Source organism: Dermacentor albipictus, chromosome 5, assembly GCF_038994185.2.
Source record: "Dermacentor albipictus isolate Rhodes 1998 colony chromosome 5, USDA_Dalb.pri_finalv2, whole genome shotgun sequence".
NCBI lineage: Eukaryota > Metazoa > Arthropoda > Arachnida > Ixodida > Ixodidae > Dermacentor > Dermacentor albipictus.
Genome location: NC_091825.1, coordinates 30024784 through 30039857, shown reverse-complemented (window position 1 = coordinate 30039857; position 15074 = coordinate 30024784). Strand labels below are relative to the sequence as shown.

Genomic DNA, 15074 nt, shown 5'->3' with positions numbered 1-15074 from the left:
AATGTTACGTACGGCAGGACGGCATCCCAGGTCTTGTGTTCGACGTCGACGTACATCGCTAGCATGTCGGCGAGGGTCTTATTCAGCCGCTCCGTAAGACCATTCGTCTGCGGGTGGTAGGCCGTTGTCCTCCTGTGCCTTGTCTGACTGTATTTCAGAATGGCTTGGGTGAGCTCCGCTGTAAAGGCCGTGCCTCGGTCGGTGATGAGGACTTCTGGGGCGCCATGTCGCAGCAGGATGTTTTCGACAAAGAATTTCGCCACTTCGGCTGCGCTACCTTTCGGCAGTGCTTTTGTTTCAGCGAAGCGGGTGAGGTAGTCCGTCGCCACGACGATCCACTTATTTCCGGTTATTGACGTCGGAAAGGGTCCCAGCAAGTCCATCCCGATCAGCTGAAATGGTCGGCAAGGAGGCTCGATTGGCTGTAGTAATCCGGCTGGCCTTGTCGGCGGTGTCTTGCGTCGCTGACAGTCTCGGCATGTTCTGACATAACGGGCGCGGCGACGTCGGCGGTCAGGCGCGGCCAATAATACTTTTCTTGTATCCTCGATAGTGTCCGGGAAAATCCGAGGTGTCCAGCGGTCGGATCGTCATGTAGGGCGTGCAATACTTCTGGACGAAGTCCTGACGGGACAACAAGAAGGTAATTGGCGCGGACTTGTGAGAAGTTCTTCTTCACGAGTAGACTGTCTTGAAGCGTGAAGGAAGATAATCCGCGCTTAAATGCCCTGGGGACAACGTCGGTGTGCCCTTCCAAATAATCGACGAGGCCTTTAAGCTCCGGGTCCGCTCGTTGTTGTTCGGCGAAGTCTTCCGCGCTTATTATTCCAAGGCAGGCGTCGTCATCCTCGTCATCTTGCGGCGGTGGGTCAATGGGGGCACGTGAGAGGCAATCTGCGTCTGAGTGTTTTCGTCCGGACTTGTATGTTACGGTGATGTCGTATTCTTGTAGTCTGAGGCTCCACCGTGCCAGCCGTCCTGAAGGGTCCTTTAAGTTAGCTAGCCAACACAACGCGTGATGGTCGCTGACCACTTTGAATGGCCTGCCATATAGGTAAGGGCGAAATTTCGATGTAGCCCAAACGATGGCGAGGCATTCCTTTTCGGTTGTAGAATAATTGCCTTCCGCTTTTGACAACGACCGGCTAGCGTAAGCTATCACGTGTTCATGTCCATCTTTTCTCTGGACTAGGACGGCACCGAGGCCTAGGCTACTGGCGTCAGTGTGGATTTCGGTATCGGCGTGCTCGTCGAAGTGCGCAAGTACGGGCGGCGACTGCATGCGTCGTTTGAGTTCTTGAAATGCGTCGGCCTGCGGCTTTTCCCACTTGAACTCGACGTCACATTTAGTTAGCTGCGTCAGCGGCTCAGCGATGCGTGAAAAGTTCTTGACAAATCGCCTGTAGTAGGCACACATGCCAAGAAATCTACGCACTGCCATCTTGTCGATGGGCTGCGGGAACTTTGCTATGGCAGCTGTCTTCTGCGGGTCGGGGCGGACTCCAGATTTGCTGATGACGTGGCCTAAAAATAGAAGCTCCTCGTAAGCGAAGCGGCACTTTTCCGGCTTCAGAGTAAGTCCTGATGACCTGATGGCCTCTAGTACTGTTGCAAGCCGCCTAAGGTGAACGTCGAAATTTCCGGCGAAGACGACGACGTCATCCAAGTATACGAGACAGGTCTGCCACTTCAATCCTGCTAAAACCGTGTCCATCAGGCGCTGGAACGTTGCAGGCGCCGAGCACAGTCCGAATGGCATAACCTTGAACTCGTAGAGACCATCTGGGGTGATGAAGGCGGTCTTTTCGCGATCTCTTTCGTCGACTTCTATTTGCCAATAGCCAGACTTGAGGTCCATGGACGAGAAGTATTTGGCGTTGCAGAGCCGATCCAATGCGTCGTCTATCCGTGGGAGGGGGTATACGTCCTTCTTTGTGATCTTGTTCAGACGACGATAATCGACGCAGAAACGCAGGGTTCCGTCCTTTTTCTTCACCAGGACAACAGGGATGCCCACGGGCTTTTCGACGGCTGGATGATGTCGTCGCGCAGCATTTCGTCGACTTGTTCTCTTATAGCTTCGCGTTATCGCGGCGAAACGCGGTAAGGGCTCTGACGGAGTGGTCGAGCGCATTCCTCGGTGATTATGCGATGCTTGGCGACTGGTGTTTGTCGAATCCTCGATGACGTCGAAAAGCAGCCTTTGTATCGTCGGAGCAGACTTCTGAGCTCCTGTTGCTTAATCATAGGGAGATTTGGATTAATGTCGTAGTCTGGTTCGGGAACCATAGTCGTCGGGGTAGATGCGGCGGAATCCGAGAGGACAAACGCATTACTTGTTTCCAGAATTTCCTCGATGTGCGCGATCGTCGTGCCCAATTGTTGATGTGCTTGAACTCCCGGCTGAAGTTTGTCAGCAACGCTTTGGTTTTCCCTCTATGCAGTCGAGCGATCCCTCTTGCAACACAAATTTCACGGTCTAGCAGTAGACGTTGGTCGCCTTCGATGACGCCTTCTACGTCAGCGGATGTTTCGGTGCTGACCGAAATAACAATGCTGCAGCGAGGCGGGATGCTCACTTGATCTTCGAGCACACTCAAGGCGTGGTGACTACGAGGGCTCTCCGGCGGTATCGCATGATATTCCGACAGTGTTATTGACTTCGACTTCAGGTCGATGACTGTGCCGTGTTGGTTGAGGAAGTCCATACCGAGAATGACGTCTCGTGAACACTGTTGGAGGACAACGAAGGTGGCAGGGTAAGTCCGGTCATGAATGGTTATTCTTGCCGTGCAGATCCCAGTCGGCGTGATGAGGTGTCCTCCAGCGGTGCGAATCTGAGGGCCTTCCCATGCGGTCTTAGCTTTCTTCAACTGGGCGGCGATGTGTCCACTCATTACGGAGTAATCGGCCCCTGTGTCGACTAAGGCAGTGACTGCGTGGCCGTCGAGAAGCACGTCGAGGTCGGTTGTTCTTTGTCTGGCGTTGCAGTTGGGTCTTGGCGTCGGATCACGGCTGCGTCGTGTTGAACTGAAGCTGGAACGTTGCGTCGTCAAGTCTTCTTTCGTCGGTGTAGTCTTGGCTTCCCGACTTCTTCGGGACGGCGGCGTGTCGTTATTAGGTCGTCGAGGTGGTTTCTTCGTCGTCTTCGTCGGCGGCGGAGGATCTTCGTCCGTTCGACGAACAGCAACCGCACCTCCATCGGTTGCTGCTTTTAGTTTTCCGGATATGGGCTCGCAGAGCGGCCCCGGGCTGGGCCGGTGTACGGTCGGCGCTGCGGCGACAGGTAGCGGCCTGGTGACGGCGAACGGGACGGTCGTCGAGGGCTCCACTGAGTGGCGGCGAGGTAATCGGCGATGTCACGTGGGCGCTCTCCAAGCTGTGGACGCGGCGCGTTGACGGCGAAACCTCGTAGTCCCATCTCTCGGTACGGGCATCGTCGGTAGACGTGACCTGCTTCTCCGCAGTGGTAGCAGAGCGGGCGGTGGTCAGGAGCACGCCAAACGTCTGTCTTCCTCGGGTAGCTGCGCTGGGCGACGGGTGGGCGTGCTGGCGGCGGCGGTGGTGGTCGACGGAATTGCGGCGTTACGGGGTCCTGGCGCGGTCGTGAAAGGGGACCTTGACGGCGGGCGACGGCGGCGTAGCTCATCGCTTGCGGCTGAGGCTGCGGCGGTTCTGGTTGCACTTGAGGAACTCCAAGCGATCGGTGCACCTCTTCTTTTACGATGTCGGCGATCGAGGCCACTTGAGGCTGCGACGAAGGCAAGACCTTCCGCAGTTCTTCGTGCACAATGGCCCTGATGGTCTCGCGCAGATCGTCCGTGGCCAGTGATTGAATTCCTGCGTAGTGGGTAGAGCTTGTACGGCGGTTGAATTGTCGGTTCCGCATTTCGAGTGTCTTCTCGATGTTCGTCGCCTTACAAAGAAACTCTTCGACGGTCTTCGGTGGGCTTCTTACCATCCCGGCGAAAAGTTCCTCCTTTACCCCACGCATCAGTAGGCGGACTTTCTTCTCCTCGACCATATCCGGGTCGGCGTGACGGAACAAACGGCTCATTTCTTCCGTAAAAATGGCAACGTTCTCGTGTGGTAGCTGCACTCGGGCGTCGAGCATAGCTTCAGCCCTTTCCTTGCGCACGACGCTTGTAAAGGTGCGTAGGAAGCCGCTACGGAACAGGTCCCACGTTGTCAAGGTCGATTCCCTGTTCTCAAACCAAGTTCTGGCGGTGTCTTCTAAGGCGAAATAGACATGCCGCAGCTTCTCGTCGGAGTCCCAGTTGTTGAATGTTGCGATTCGTTCGTAGGTCTCCAGCCATGATTCCGGGTCTTCAGTCGCTGCTCCATGGAAGGTTGGTGGGTCCCGAGGTTGTCGTAGGATAACAGGGGACGCTGGGGCAGCCATTGGGGTTGTCTTGACCACGATCTTCTTTGTCGTCTCAGGTAGAAGTCCGTGCTCTGGGGGCAGTCCTTGCAGTCTGCGGCTAGCACGCTGGTCTTCGGCGATGTTGGTTCTGTCTTCGGGCTTCGGGCTTGGGTCGCGGCTTTGCGGGGGCGTTCGGTACATGAACGCACAAGCACCTCCACCAGATGTCACGTGGTGGTGACGTTGAATAAGACAGTAGCAATACTGTGAACAAGAAAACTAACTTTTATTGGGCGAACCTGTGCCCACAAAACAGGCTACACTTATAGCGCAATGATAGCGGCGAACACGCTCGGCGATCGTCGAAAATCTGATCAGCGGGTCAAGCGCGTCTGCTTTTATAGAGCAGTCGTCGAATGTTCCAGACTAATCGTTCGGACCCGCGTGCCTTCCACAAAGTTCTACACCATTCGCTTTACGCAATGAAATCAGATAACACAAGGTTCGGCGACAACAGAGAGCCGGGTAGAAGCATCGATAACTTTCTAGAAACGTCGGATACATGCAGGCGCGTGCCTCGCTGTGCGATTACAGTTGTGAAACGTGGTCGCCCGATAAAGATAAGTACACGTGTCAATATTGCCTATGGGTTTGAAGGTTATTGCAGGGTTTGATGATGGACACTGTTTCGCATGACCTTATTTTCCACCTTTCTAACCGATATCATGGGTATATGGTTCCGAGGATTTGCCAGCATCGCCGCATGCCACCACTCGAAGCAGTAATGAGGCAAAAGGAAAAGTTAAACACAGGTGGCATTTTCTCCGGCCGCAACTCGTTCGAAGAGCATACAGACCAACTTGCTACGAACTGAATCCCTTTCCTGGTCCCTGGATGAGTGTAAACAAAGAAGGTTGAACTAACGAAGAAACAGCGATGCGTGTGACTGTTGCAATAGATGGTGACAACTGAACGCACCTCGAGTTAATCACGTGTAAGCAACGAAGATGGCACCGTGACCACCAGGCTCCGTTTTTCTCAGAAATCCAGGTGCCTCGAAGGCATTGAGGAGACAGTCCCGCAAGCGGCAGGCTGCATGCCTGCAGCCTCACTGCCACCCTCGGTTCGACCCCCTTCGCTGACTGCAGGCATCTTCCTCCGCCTCGAGCCCTGTGTCTTATGACCCTGGCAGTGTACAGTAGCCTGTGTCATAGAGAGAGTAAAGTTGCGTTTCAAAGAGAAAGGTTGTGTGTCTGTTTGCTCCCCCAAGTTCGCGAGGCGCCATTTTTGCATGGGAGCCGCTTGGGGCGAGTGTACACGTGTGCCTTACTTTGCGTCGTGTGTTTGTGTTCCGCAGGGGCACATTCGCGGGTCGCTGTCGACCTGAGCTCATTTTTTAACAAAGTGTGTGGTTAGCTAGCTGAGTCTGTGGTAGAGAACTTACTTTCTTACTCCTTTTTACACATGTGGGCACTGAATCGATGAGAAAACTGACCTTCACACCCCAGGAGATGCCGGTAACTACCGCCATCCAAAAGGAGCGAAAGAGGCAGCAAAATGTTGACCGCCGAATAGCTGTCCAGTGTCAAGAATAATTTGGCGGTGCTTTAGGAATGTGTCTAAGGAGTGGTGGCCTAGGCAGGGTTGGGGAGGTATGCCACTTAATTTAAGAAAAAAGAAATTGTCTCATGGTGAAAGTTCAATTTTATTACTTCTTTTGCAGAAAGTAATGAGCCACGTGACTCTTCAGTTGCCGGATACTCTTATTATATTATTGTGATAGCAATTATATAAACACTCCTGGTGCATTCCTGCTGTCACTGTCATGTTCCATATAAACGCCAAGGGCAATAGCATTGTCACCACGCGCCGCATGCTGTATGTGCGAGTGAAAGCGTTGGATGTAAGCGGGGGATGGGTGAGCCGACGATGGTGGCTTAGTCTTGTATGCGCAAGGGAGAAAAGCGGGAGGAAGCATGCCGCCTTCCGTAGCGCACAAATCATCGGGGAGGGGGGGGGGGCGTAAAGGTAGGGCTGGCGGGGGGGGAAGGGGGTAGGCTTATGATTCTGTGATCTGTGAATCTGACTGCCCAACATGTTGCTCGACAGCCGTTTCTCCATCCTGATTGGCTGACATGAGCCACAGCCTTCATAGTACTGCACATATTTAGTGACACAAGGTATAGTGGGAACTCTAGCTTCGTCATGTTGTTCATGTATCACAGTTGACCATGTTCTCACTGCATTCTCTATGCGCTGGTGTGCATTTCTGATGTCACTGATTTGGAGTTCAAAGTACCATAGTTGGATTCTGTTATTTAATCGCTTTACCACTAACATCCTGCAATCCAACACAGCAGTGTTGCAGTGTCTCTTCATGTGTCCATTGTGTTTAAGCTGGTTCAAGCCTTTGAGTGCAGCAGTACTTTGCTGTAGTAGATCGGGCACAAAATTATGCATGCACATCCCCCCCCCCCCACACACACACACCACGAGACAAATATGCTTGTTCTGAACCTGTTGTGGGTGCGTATAATTTTGGGTCTGGTTTGAAAGATGACATCAAAGCAATAACTCTCCCAAAAACTTCGCTAATTCACATTTGTTTCTCCGAGATGGGGCTAATTACATGTTAAACTTGCAGGCTGCATTGTTTGTCATGGCCACATACCACCTGGTGATGCTGAGGGAGTATGGCTACGTGGTGCTTGTTGGAGTTGGCTCTGCCATCGTCAACACGTGGCTCGCCGTCCGTGTCGGAAGTGCACGGAAGCGGTTTGACATCAAGGTGGGCCCTGCCATTGCTTCTCTTTACTGCAATACCGGACACACTAAAACTGTATTGTGGTAGTAATCCTCTGACTTGAAGTCATAGCCCCAAATGCATAGACCTTGGCGCTGATTCGATACCGACAGCCCAGTGTGCTGCAGCCACTGTGCTCGCCTGTTGCCTTGCAGAGGGACACAGTGTTGCAGCTTGATATATCGCCGATCACTAGATTGCATGCCCGCGACCTAACAAGGGCAATCCATGGTGCTGGCAAAAAGAAAGCATGAGATCAACACTGGCCGTGCAGCTTGCGTCAACATGGAGCATGTTGTAACACAAGTAGACGATGCTTGCCATGTGCTGGAAGTGCTTGAGTGTAGTGATAAATTGTCGTGTATTTTTACTGTTACTTCTTTTTTATAGGAACAAATTAACCAACATTACTACTATGAAAAACATTTGTTCATTATAAAGTTGCAAAAATTATCGATGATGCAGCCTAAAGAGCCAGTCGGATAGGATAGCTCGCCCAACTGGCGTCACATGTGCCCTCTACGTTAATTGCTACAGGGCAGCTGAAAACTCAGGGTAGCAGTGCTGTTGTGCTCGTGCTGCTGCAGTCTATAGCAATGCACATTTTTAAAACATTATAATAAATTATATGCTTTATGCGGAGTGCTTAAATGTGTACTTAACGATAAGAAGGGTCTAGCCAACAACGACTTAGTATGTTTGTACAAAACCAACAATATCGCTGTAGGGTCCCTTTAAGTGCTACTTATCTAAAGCAATATGGCCAACTACAATGGAAGTTTTGCCGAGTTTGTCAATCTTGCTATCCACGTGGATTAAATAACAAGATCATACTTACTACATATGTGTGATTGCATTGCAACCAGCCCTAAGGGATCACAAGAACCCTGTGGCAATTTGCAAATGGCGTGGAGTTTCTTTCAAGTTACCATATTTTTCAAGCAAGTGGTGCTGCATCTGTGGCAATGCTTCCTGTGTGCTGAAAAAACCAGTCAACTGTGTGGCTTGCATGAATGTGCATGAAACAATGCAGACGTAGAGAGACTCTGCGGGATGCCTCCAGCGTTTCGTATAGCAATGTGCCTGCAGCAGGCATGCGCAAGGACAAAGCGGCAGCGGGTGCAATCCTTCACAGTACTATGCCGAATATGGTCACTGTCAGACAGGCTTGGCAGCAGGATCACCATGTGCAAAGCTACATGCTGCAGCTGCGGTCTCAGCTGGCTTCGTATTGGTGTTCCACTTCCTCAATTAGCCTTTCTTTTTTCAATTGTAACACATGCACGGAAGTTAAAACAACAGAAGTTAAACATATCTCAAACACAAGAAATACACATAAATGCAATAACAACATACAAAATTGTACGTTGTTATGTTGCCACGCAGACACAAGTAGCTTTACATCAAATTGAAGAAAAAGGCTGGTGGTTTGTGTTTGTGGCCAGATGAAGTTGAGTTACGTGCCAAATTACTTAGCTTGTTCAGCTAGGTTTGTGCATAGATACCCCAATATTAATATTTGCTATTAATGTGAGGCCAGCACTATTTACCTGTTGATAATGCACATGACCCACAGAAATTCGTCTAGCCTCGTCAGTGTTTGGCATACTTATTTAGAAAAGTGCTACTTTCAAAAGCGGGACATAAGTGTTGGTTTTGAAACACTTCTTAACTTTTTATCATACTGTTTGCAAAAGTAACCCTAGCTCCATTTGGGATTCCAGGCCTAAAACATGAACTGCAGGGTCAAAGAAGGCACACACAAGGTGTTGCATTTTGTATATGGACAGTGTTTCTTTCATTGGCCACCACAACAAAGCAAGAAAGTTAGACATGTATACTTCTCCTGTTTCCTTATGAATAGGAACATTGTCGAGGGCCATTTTCTTTGTTTTGTTGGACTTACTGGGTTCTTGTTGGTGGCAAAGCATGCAGGACATGGATTGACTTGTGACTTCGCTGTTGCTTTTCTATGTCTGTTTACTTTTGTGCTTGAGCTGGGAAAACATAGTGGAGATTAGTATATCACACTTAAGCAGGAGACTAGAGGTATATCGTTTGGAGTGCAATCCCATGTTTTATTGATAGAGGCGTGCGAATCTTAAAATTTTGAATACGAATACTTGGGGTCGAATATTGCATCGAATATTGAATAATGACATGCACATGCATTTATTAGCAAGTTGGTTTATTTTGATGTGTTGGAACAGTGCAATTACATTGTCATGATAAAAATAAGCTAGTAAGCCATTATACTAAAACATTGTATATTTGGCTCATGTTAGCTTTGGAAAATCAAATACTTTCTGCTAGTCGTCTGTTCTTGCTAACCTGTGGCTTATTATACCGCATCAATTTCTCGTAAACTCAGGGGCATTTGACCTTGTACCAGTTGTGACTGATCGCATTTGCTGTCCAACAATAAGTTCAGGATTAGGTGTGGAACCTGCACAGGAGCGCACCCTTGCTGTTTGTGAACCCGTTGCTCCTTGCTTTTGAGAGGCTGGCTTTCCCGCAAAGCTTAGTCGTCCAGTGGGTAAGTATGTTTAACAAGCAAAATTTCGCCAGCAGCATGAAATCACCGCAAAACTCAGCACAAAATCACACGGGTTCTTAGATTAGATAGAAATAAACGCTATGAACCTTATTTGCTCCCGCACAGCCAGAAATATATTCGATTCGGTTCAAATATTTGTATCCGGTCAAGTATTCAAAAATTTTCAAATACCTTGCTTTTGAATAGAATACGAATATTAAAAATATAAAGGGAAAATCAGACCCACCCATTCATAGCGGGTGGATGTTTGCCAAATATAGTATTTGGCAATATTCGAAATTTTCTAGTATTCACACAGCCCTTTCTATAACCAGTGGCCAGAGGCAGCTCTAAAAGTGGGTGAGAGGGGCGACTGATCCCCTAATATTTCGTCCTGTACCATGATCACCCCTTCCCTCCTTATTCCATATAGTGCCAAGTCATGTAGTGACCACATGCACCCCCAACGAAACTGAAGAATAATGTTCTGCCCAGCTCCCCTCCCACCCAACAGAAATATGTTGACACCCAAAATTACCCAACAGCTTCCTCAAACATGTTTGCGAGAGGCTCTGTCAGGTTCCAGCATGTTCTCACAGCCATTTATCGTTTCCCGTGGTATCGGGCGTAAGATTGTGCCATGCAGAGTGGTACAATGCGAGACGTGTCTAAAGGATGGCGGGTCCAGTTTTTAATATCTGGGATTTTTGTTGAACTGATTGGAAAATTGTGCAAGCAGCTTTAGTTGTTCATCAGTTACTACCATGGCTGTACGTCGGATAGGACACTGAGTCGTGCATGCTGTCATCTGCTGAATGGGGGTGCGCAATTGGCTACTTGAGCTGATAAGCCCTCATCCATGCTGCTCAGCTTTTGGAACAGCATGGCTGTCCACTTCGCAGAACAAGAATCCCTAATCCCATTGCTGTCAAGTGCTACTTAGTCTCCTACTATTAGCACCAAAGTAACTGGCAGCACACACACACACACACACGTGAGAATTGCAGCAGGGTTCGTACATTGCCTTAGAATCATTGAGAACATATGAATATGGAAAAAGACATTGAAGGGCCTGTAGCGGCGTGACTATTGCCTCCAGAGCCAGTGAGGATGACTCGGGTACACGTAGTGGCCATGGTATTAGCCCATCCAGAGATCCTGCGGCACAATGGCTGGCTGGCTGGCTGGCCTAAATAAACCATGGCTATGGCGGCTACCTCTTGGCACTGCCTCCCACAGGCCCTTAAGAGTCCTTGAAGATAAGTGTGCTTCTCGAATTCCGTGAAAACTAGGTTTGGGGACACCAGCCGTGGTTGCTTAGTGGCTATGGTGTTGGGCTGCTAAGCACGAGGTCACAGGATCAAATCCCGGCCACGGTGGCCGCATTTCAATGGGAGCAAAATGCAAAAACACCCATGTACTTAAATTTAGGTGCATATTAAAGAACCCCAGGTGGTCCAAATTACCGGAGTGCCCCACTATGGCGTGTCTCATAACCTTAAAGGGACCCTGAAACGATTCTGATGATTTTCTACAAACGTACTGAGTGGTTGGAGCAGGTCCTTCTGATCACTGACACAGCTAAGTGCTCCGCGTAAAGCGTGTTATTTATTATAAGGTTTTAAAAATGCACATCACTGCCAATCGCAGAACACTGCTCGGTGGAATTTTATGCCGCCCCTACCCATATGACATCAGTGGGGCGAGCTATCCGACTGGCTGACCAGGGCGCGTGATCGATAATTTTTCTAACGTTATGGTAAACAAATGATGTTTGTAATAGTTGGAATGCTAGTTAATTTGTTTTTATAACAAGAAAGTAACATAAAGGGAATGCACAAGAACAATTTTTCAGTACACTTAAGCACTTCCGGCACACAGCAAGTGTTGTCTGCTTGTGTTACAGCGTGCTCCGTCTTTGACAAGAGCTTTGCCGTCGGTCTGTCTTTTCGTGAGTGCTATGATTTTGCGTTGTGAACTGCAAACGTATAGTGACTGGCAATATGTCAAGCTGCAACATTGTGTCCCTCTGCAAACCAGTAGACCAGCGGACTAGCTGCAGCACATTGGACTGCCGCTATCTGATGGGCGCTAGGATTTGCACGATTGCAGCCGTCACTTTACACCAGAAGATTACTAACGCAATAGCATTTCGCGAGTCCGGTATTAGGGTAAATGCAAGCGCAAGGAGACAGGGCCTGGCTGTGTCTCCTTGTGTGTCATTTCAAGGGATGAACAGAAGCGCAAATGTGAATGGTCTGAGTGGTGCAGCCACCTGGTGGCGTATAGCTCAACCACACACAGTAGCAGTAACAAAATGTATTCTTTGGTGCTGGTGTAAATTTTTCGCAGGAGTGTAATCGTTAACACGTTGTTTTTGTAAATGTTTCGAATGTTTTACACTTGGTTAGAGCAATATTAGCTCTTTCTTTGGCTGGTTAAGCTGTGCGCCAACGGGTGGCTGGACTGTGGACACTGATCAGGCAGCTCACGTAAGTCTATGCTAAAGTTCCTTCATCAGCTTGAGCTTATGCCTTCACTGTTCCGTCGAAATGTTCTGCTAGTGTGTGATTACCGGAATACCAGACACGTTCGGCACTACGACAAAATGCTCGCAACGCACGCTGCTTTGATAGCTCTCGCTTGGGGTTGACGGCCAAGCTGTTAGCAGAGGAGACGTTTCACGTGGGCGGGCTCCAAAACAACTGGAAGTGGACGATGTGGCGTCACATCGTGACACAGAACCAGTGAAGGCGGAGCTTAGCCCCGATCGCTCAGCGAACGAGTTGAGGACGAAAAGCATGGCTACGGAGGAGGGTAACTTATAATCGCTTGTAGCTCCATTAATATGTAATGCTTCACTTAAATTGTGGTGCGAATGTTCTACTTAAGCTATACGCTACGCATCTACAAAATTTGTCCGAACCGTTTCATGGGGCCCTTTAAGGTAGTGTTCGATGAGTCCTTTTGCAGCACCTTGCAGTAGCATACTTTGCTCACTTCAAAAATTTGTCGGAGTAGCTTTACTCAAAACATGGTCCAGACTGACAGCCCTTCACTAGCAGCAGGTGTTGGAGGGTTGTGTTGCACATTGATGAGCGGAACTCAGTCCTAGTTTTTCGCGCCGTGCTAAAAATCCTCTCACACTCTGCATTGCTATGCAGTATCACGAGTAAATCCAGCATCGCCTTAGCAACTCGGTGAAACATGTTTTCCATCAGTGTTTTTCATTTTTCCAACCATAGACCACTGCATGTCCCACCTTTCTTCATTAAGAATGTCCTCTGGAAGATTGTACGCCTGTAGTGTGGCAAACTCAGCTTCGAGTGCATCTAAAGAGTCTTCAGCAGATTCATTGGAATCTCGGGGCAGCAGCTGAGGGAAACTCTGAATATAGAAACGAAGACTCGAGAGTGATGCCTGTGAAATAAATTTCAGGTTGGCCACCTCTGCATTCTTCATAGTTGCGTTTCAGAGTTGCATCTACATCCATAGCGCTTCACCTCATCGCATTTCGGAAATATTTTCCGTAGAAGAGGCCCAACGTAGTCGCTGACACTAAGAGGTAGGTTGTGTTGGACAAGGAATCCCGTAAACAGGCACTCCACATGTATGACATTGTCGTCGCACTTTCTCTGCAGAAAGTTCACTATGTTGCCTTAAAATGTTCTTCTTTTCTTGATGTCAAAAAGCATGGAAATTCAGAAGTATAAGTTCACGATAACTTCTGCAAATACCTTTTCTTCGGCTTTGATAGTGCCATGGCATCAAGCACACGAGAATTCTAACTTTACACGGTGCACCGCACACAGACGGCCTAGCCAACACTATTCATACACACAAGCAGCAGCAACAAGATGCACCATGGAGGAAGGCATGAATGAAATACAAGAACTACATTGGCTCTGGCTTTGGTCGGCTTACTAGGCACTGTAGTCGGCTTCTTAGTCGATGATACTGATGGTGCTAGTGCTGTTGTTGTTGGTGATGCTGACGATTACGATGTAGCTGTAGATTCGGTGGTGACGGTTTCGCAAAAACCATTATTGTGCGAACAGACACCACTTTTCGGGAGATATAAGATAGCGATCGTACAATCGGAAAGTTCAGTAAAAAATCGGGAGTCTCCCAGGCGAATCGGGAGGGTTGGCAGGTATGTGAACTGCACATATGAATACCCGAAGAAAATATTTATTTTCTATAAATATGCAGGACATATTGAGAATAAACATAATTAACAAAAAGAAAGAATATTTTGCGGGAACTTTTTCAACAATAGGCAGAAAACGGTATACAGCAGGCAGAAAACGAATCGGGCTTCACTCCAAGCCACCTATGGCTTCGTTTGAAATTTTAGCAACAGAGAGAGAGATAAAACATGCTTATTGAAAACAAAAAAAGTCCTTGCCTAGTTTGAAAGGAGAACGGAGAGGCTGGGAAGCTAGCCATGTAAAGCTCCCCTTTCAGTCAGGTGCAGGCCAGGCCTTGCACTGTAGCAGCGTCCTCCACCAGACGGACAGCCCAGAGCTGGTCTTTTGGGCATTCGCTGGGCAGAATAGCCTCCCACTGCTTAGGGGTTTTTGTTTGAGCATTGTGGTTTATACTGTGTCTAATATTGTTAGAGATGATGGGCATGCCCATATAATGCGACGGAGGTCTGCATGTGGTGTATTATGTCTTACACAGTGGGACGAGTATGCTTCTGAGTGTATTCGGTGCATGAGTAGTGGCATATGAAAGGTGCTTGTTTGTAGAAGTCTCCATGTATTTGCTTGGTGTTTATTTAATCATTTGTCAGGAGAAGGGTATTTATAGTGAGCATTTCGGTAGTATTTGAGGATTTCTCTATAAGTAGTCATCTGTTCGAGAGCTCTCCTCATGTGAGCCATAGATGTACATTTCATTTGCTTTACATGACGTGCGATATTACTGCAACTGGAGACCTTGTATTGGTCTGTTTTTTCTGACCGTGCTTTGAAAAACGAGCGAGTTGCATTCCAAACTTCATCGTCCTGTGTTCCTGTTCCAAACGGACAGATGTCACTTACTGCCATTAATCGTTGACTGACATTTAGCCGGAGTCTTTGTACTTAGTACCGAAACTCTGCTAAAGTTTTGTTTTTCTGGTATGTTGCCTGTGGGCAACACTCGTCAATAAAGGGTTAGGTAGGATACAGTGATAAGTGCATGTGCTTATGAACTACCTCCTGTGTTGTCTTATGTGGACATAAATCTGGTGGAATAGCAATGAATCACCACCACTTTTGCCAGTCGCGAGCCTAGCCACTTGTACAGGTGTAGTGGAACCACTGGACCATTTGGTTGGTGGCTGGCCGGCACTAGTTTGACATGGTATTGAACTGGTTGGTGGT

The 15074-nt window shown here is 48.6% G+C and overlaps 1 protein-coding gene across 2 annotated transcripts in view; it reads left to right on the top strand.

Moving 5' to 3' along the window:
• LOC135913836 (glutathione S-transferase 3, mitochondrial-like) overlaps nt 1-15074 on the top strand; it is a 92576-nt gene that overhangs the window by 65351 nt on the left and 12151 nt on the right. For both annotated transcript variants that reach the window (XM_065446527.1, XM_065446528.1), the window contains one exon: nt 7008-7151. In XM_065446527.1, the coding sequence (XP_065302599.1) occupies nt 7023-7151 (129 nt within the window). In that variant the 5' untranslated portion in view covers nt 7008-7022. The remainder of the gene's footprint in view (nt 1-7007; nt 7152-15074) is intronic.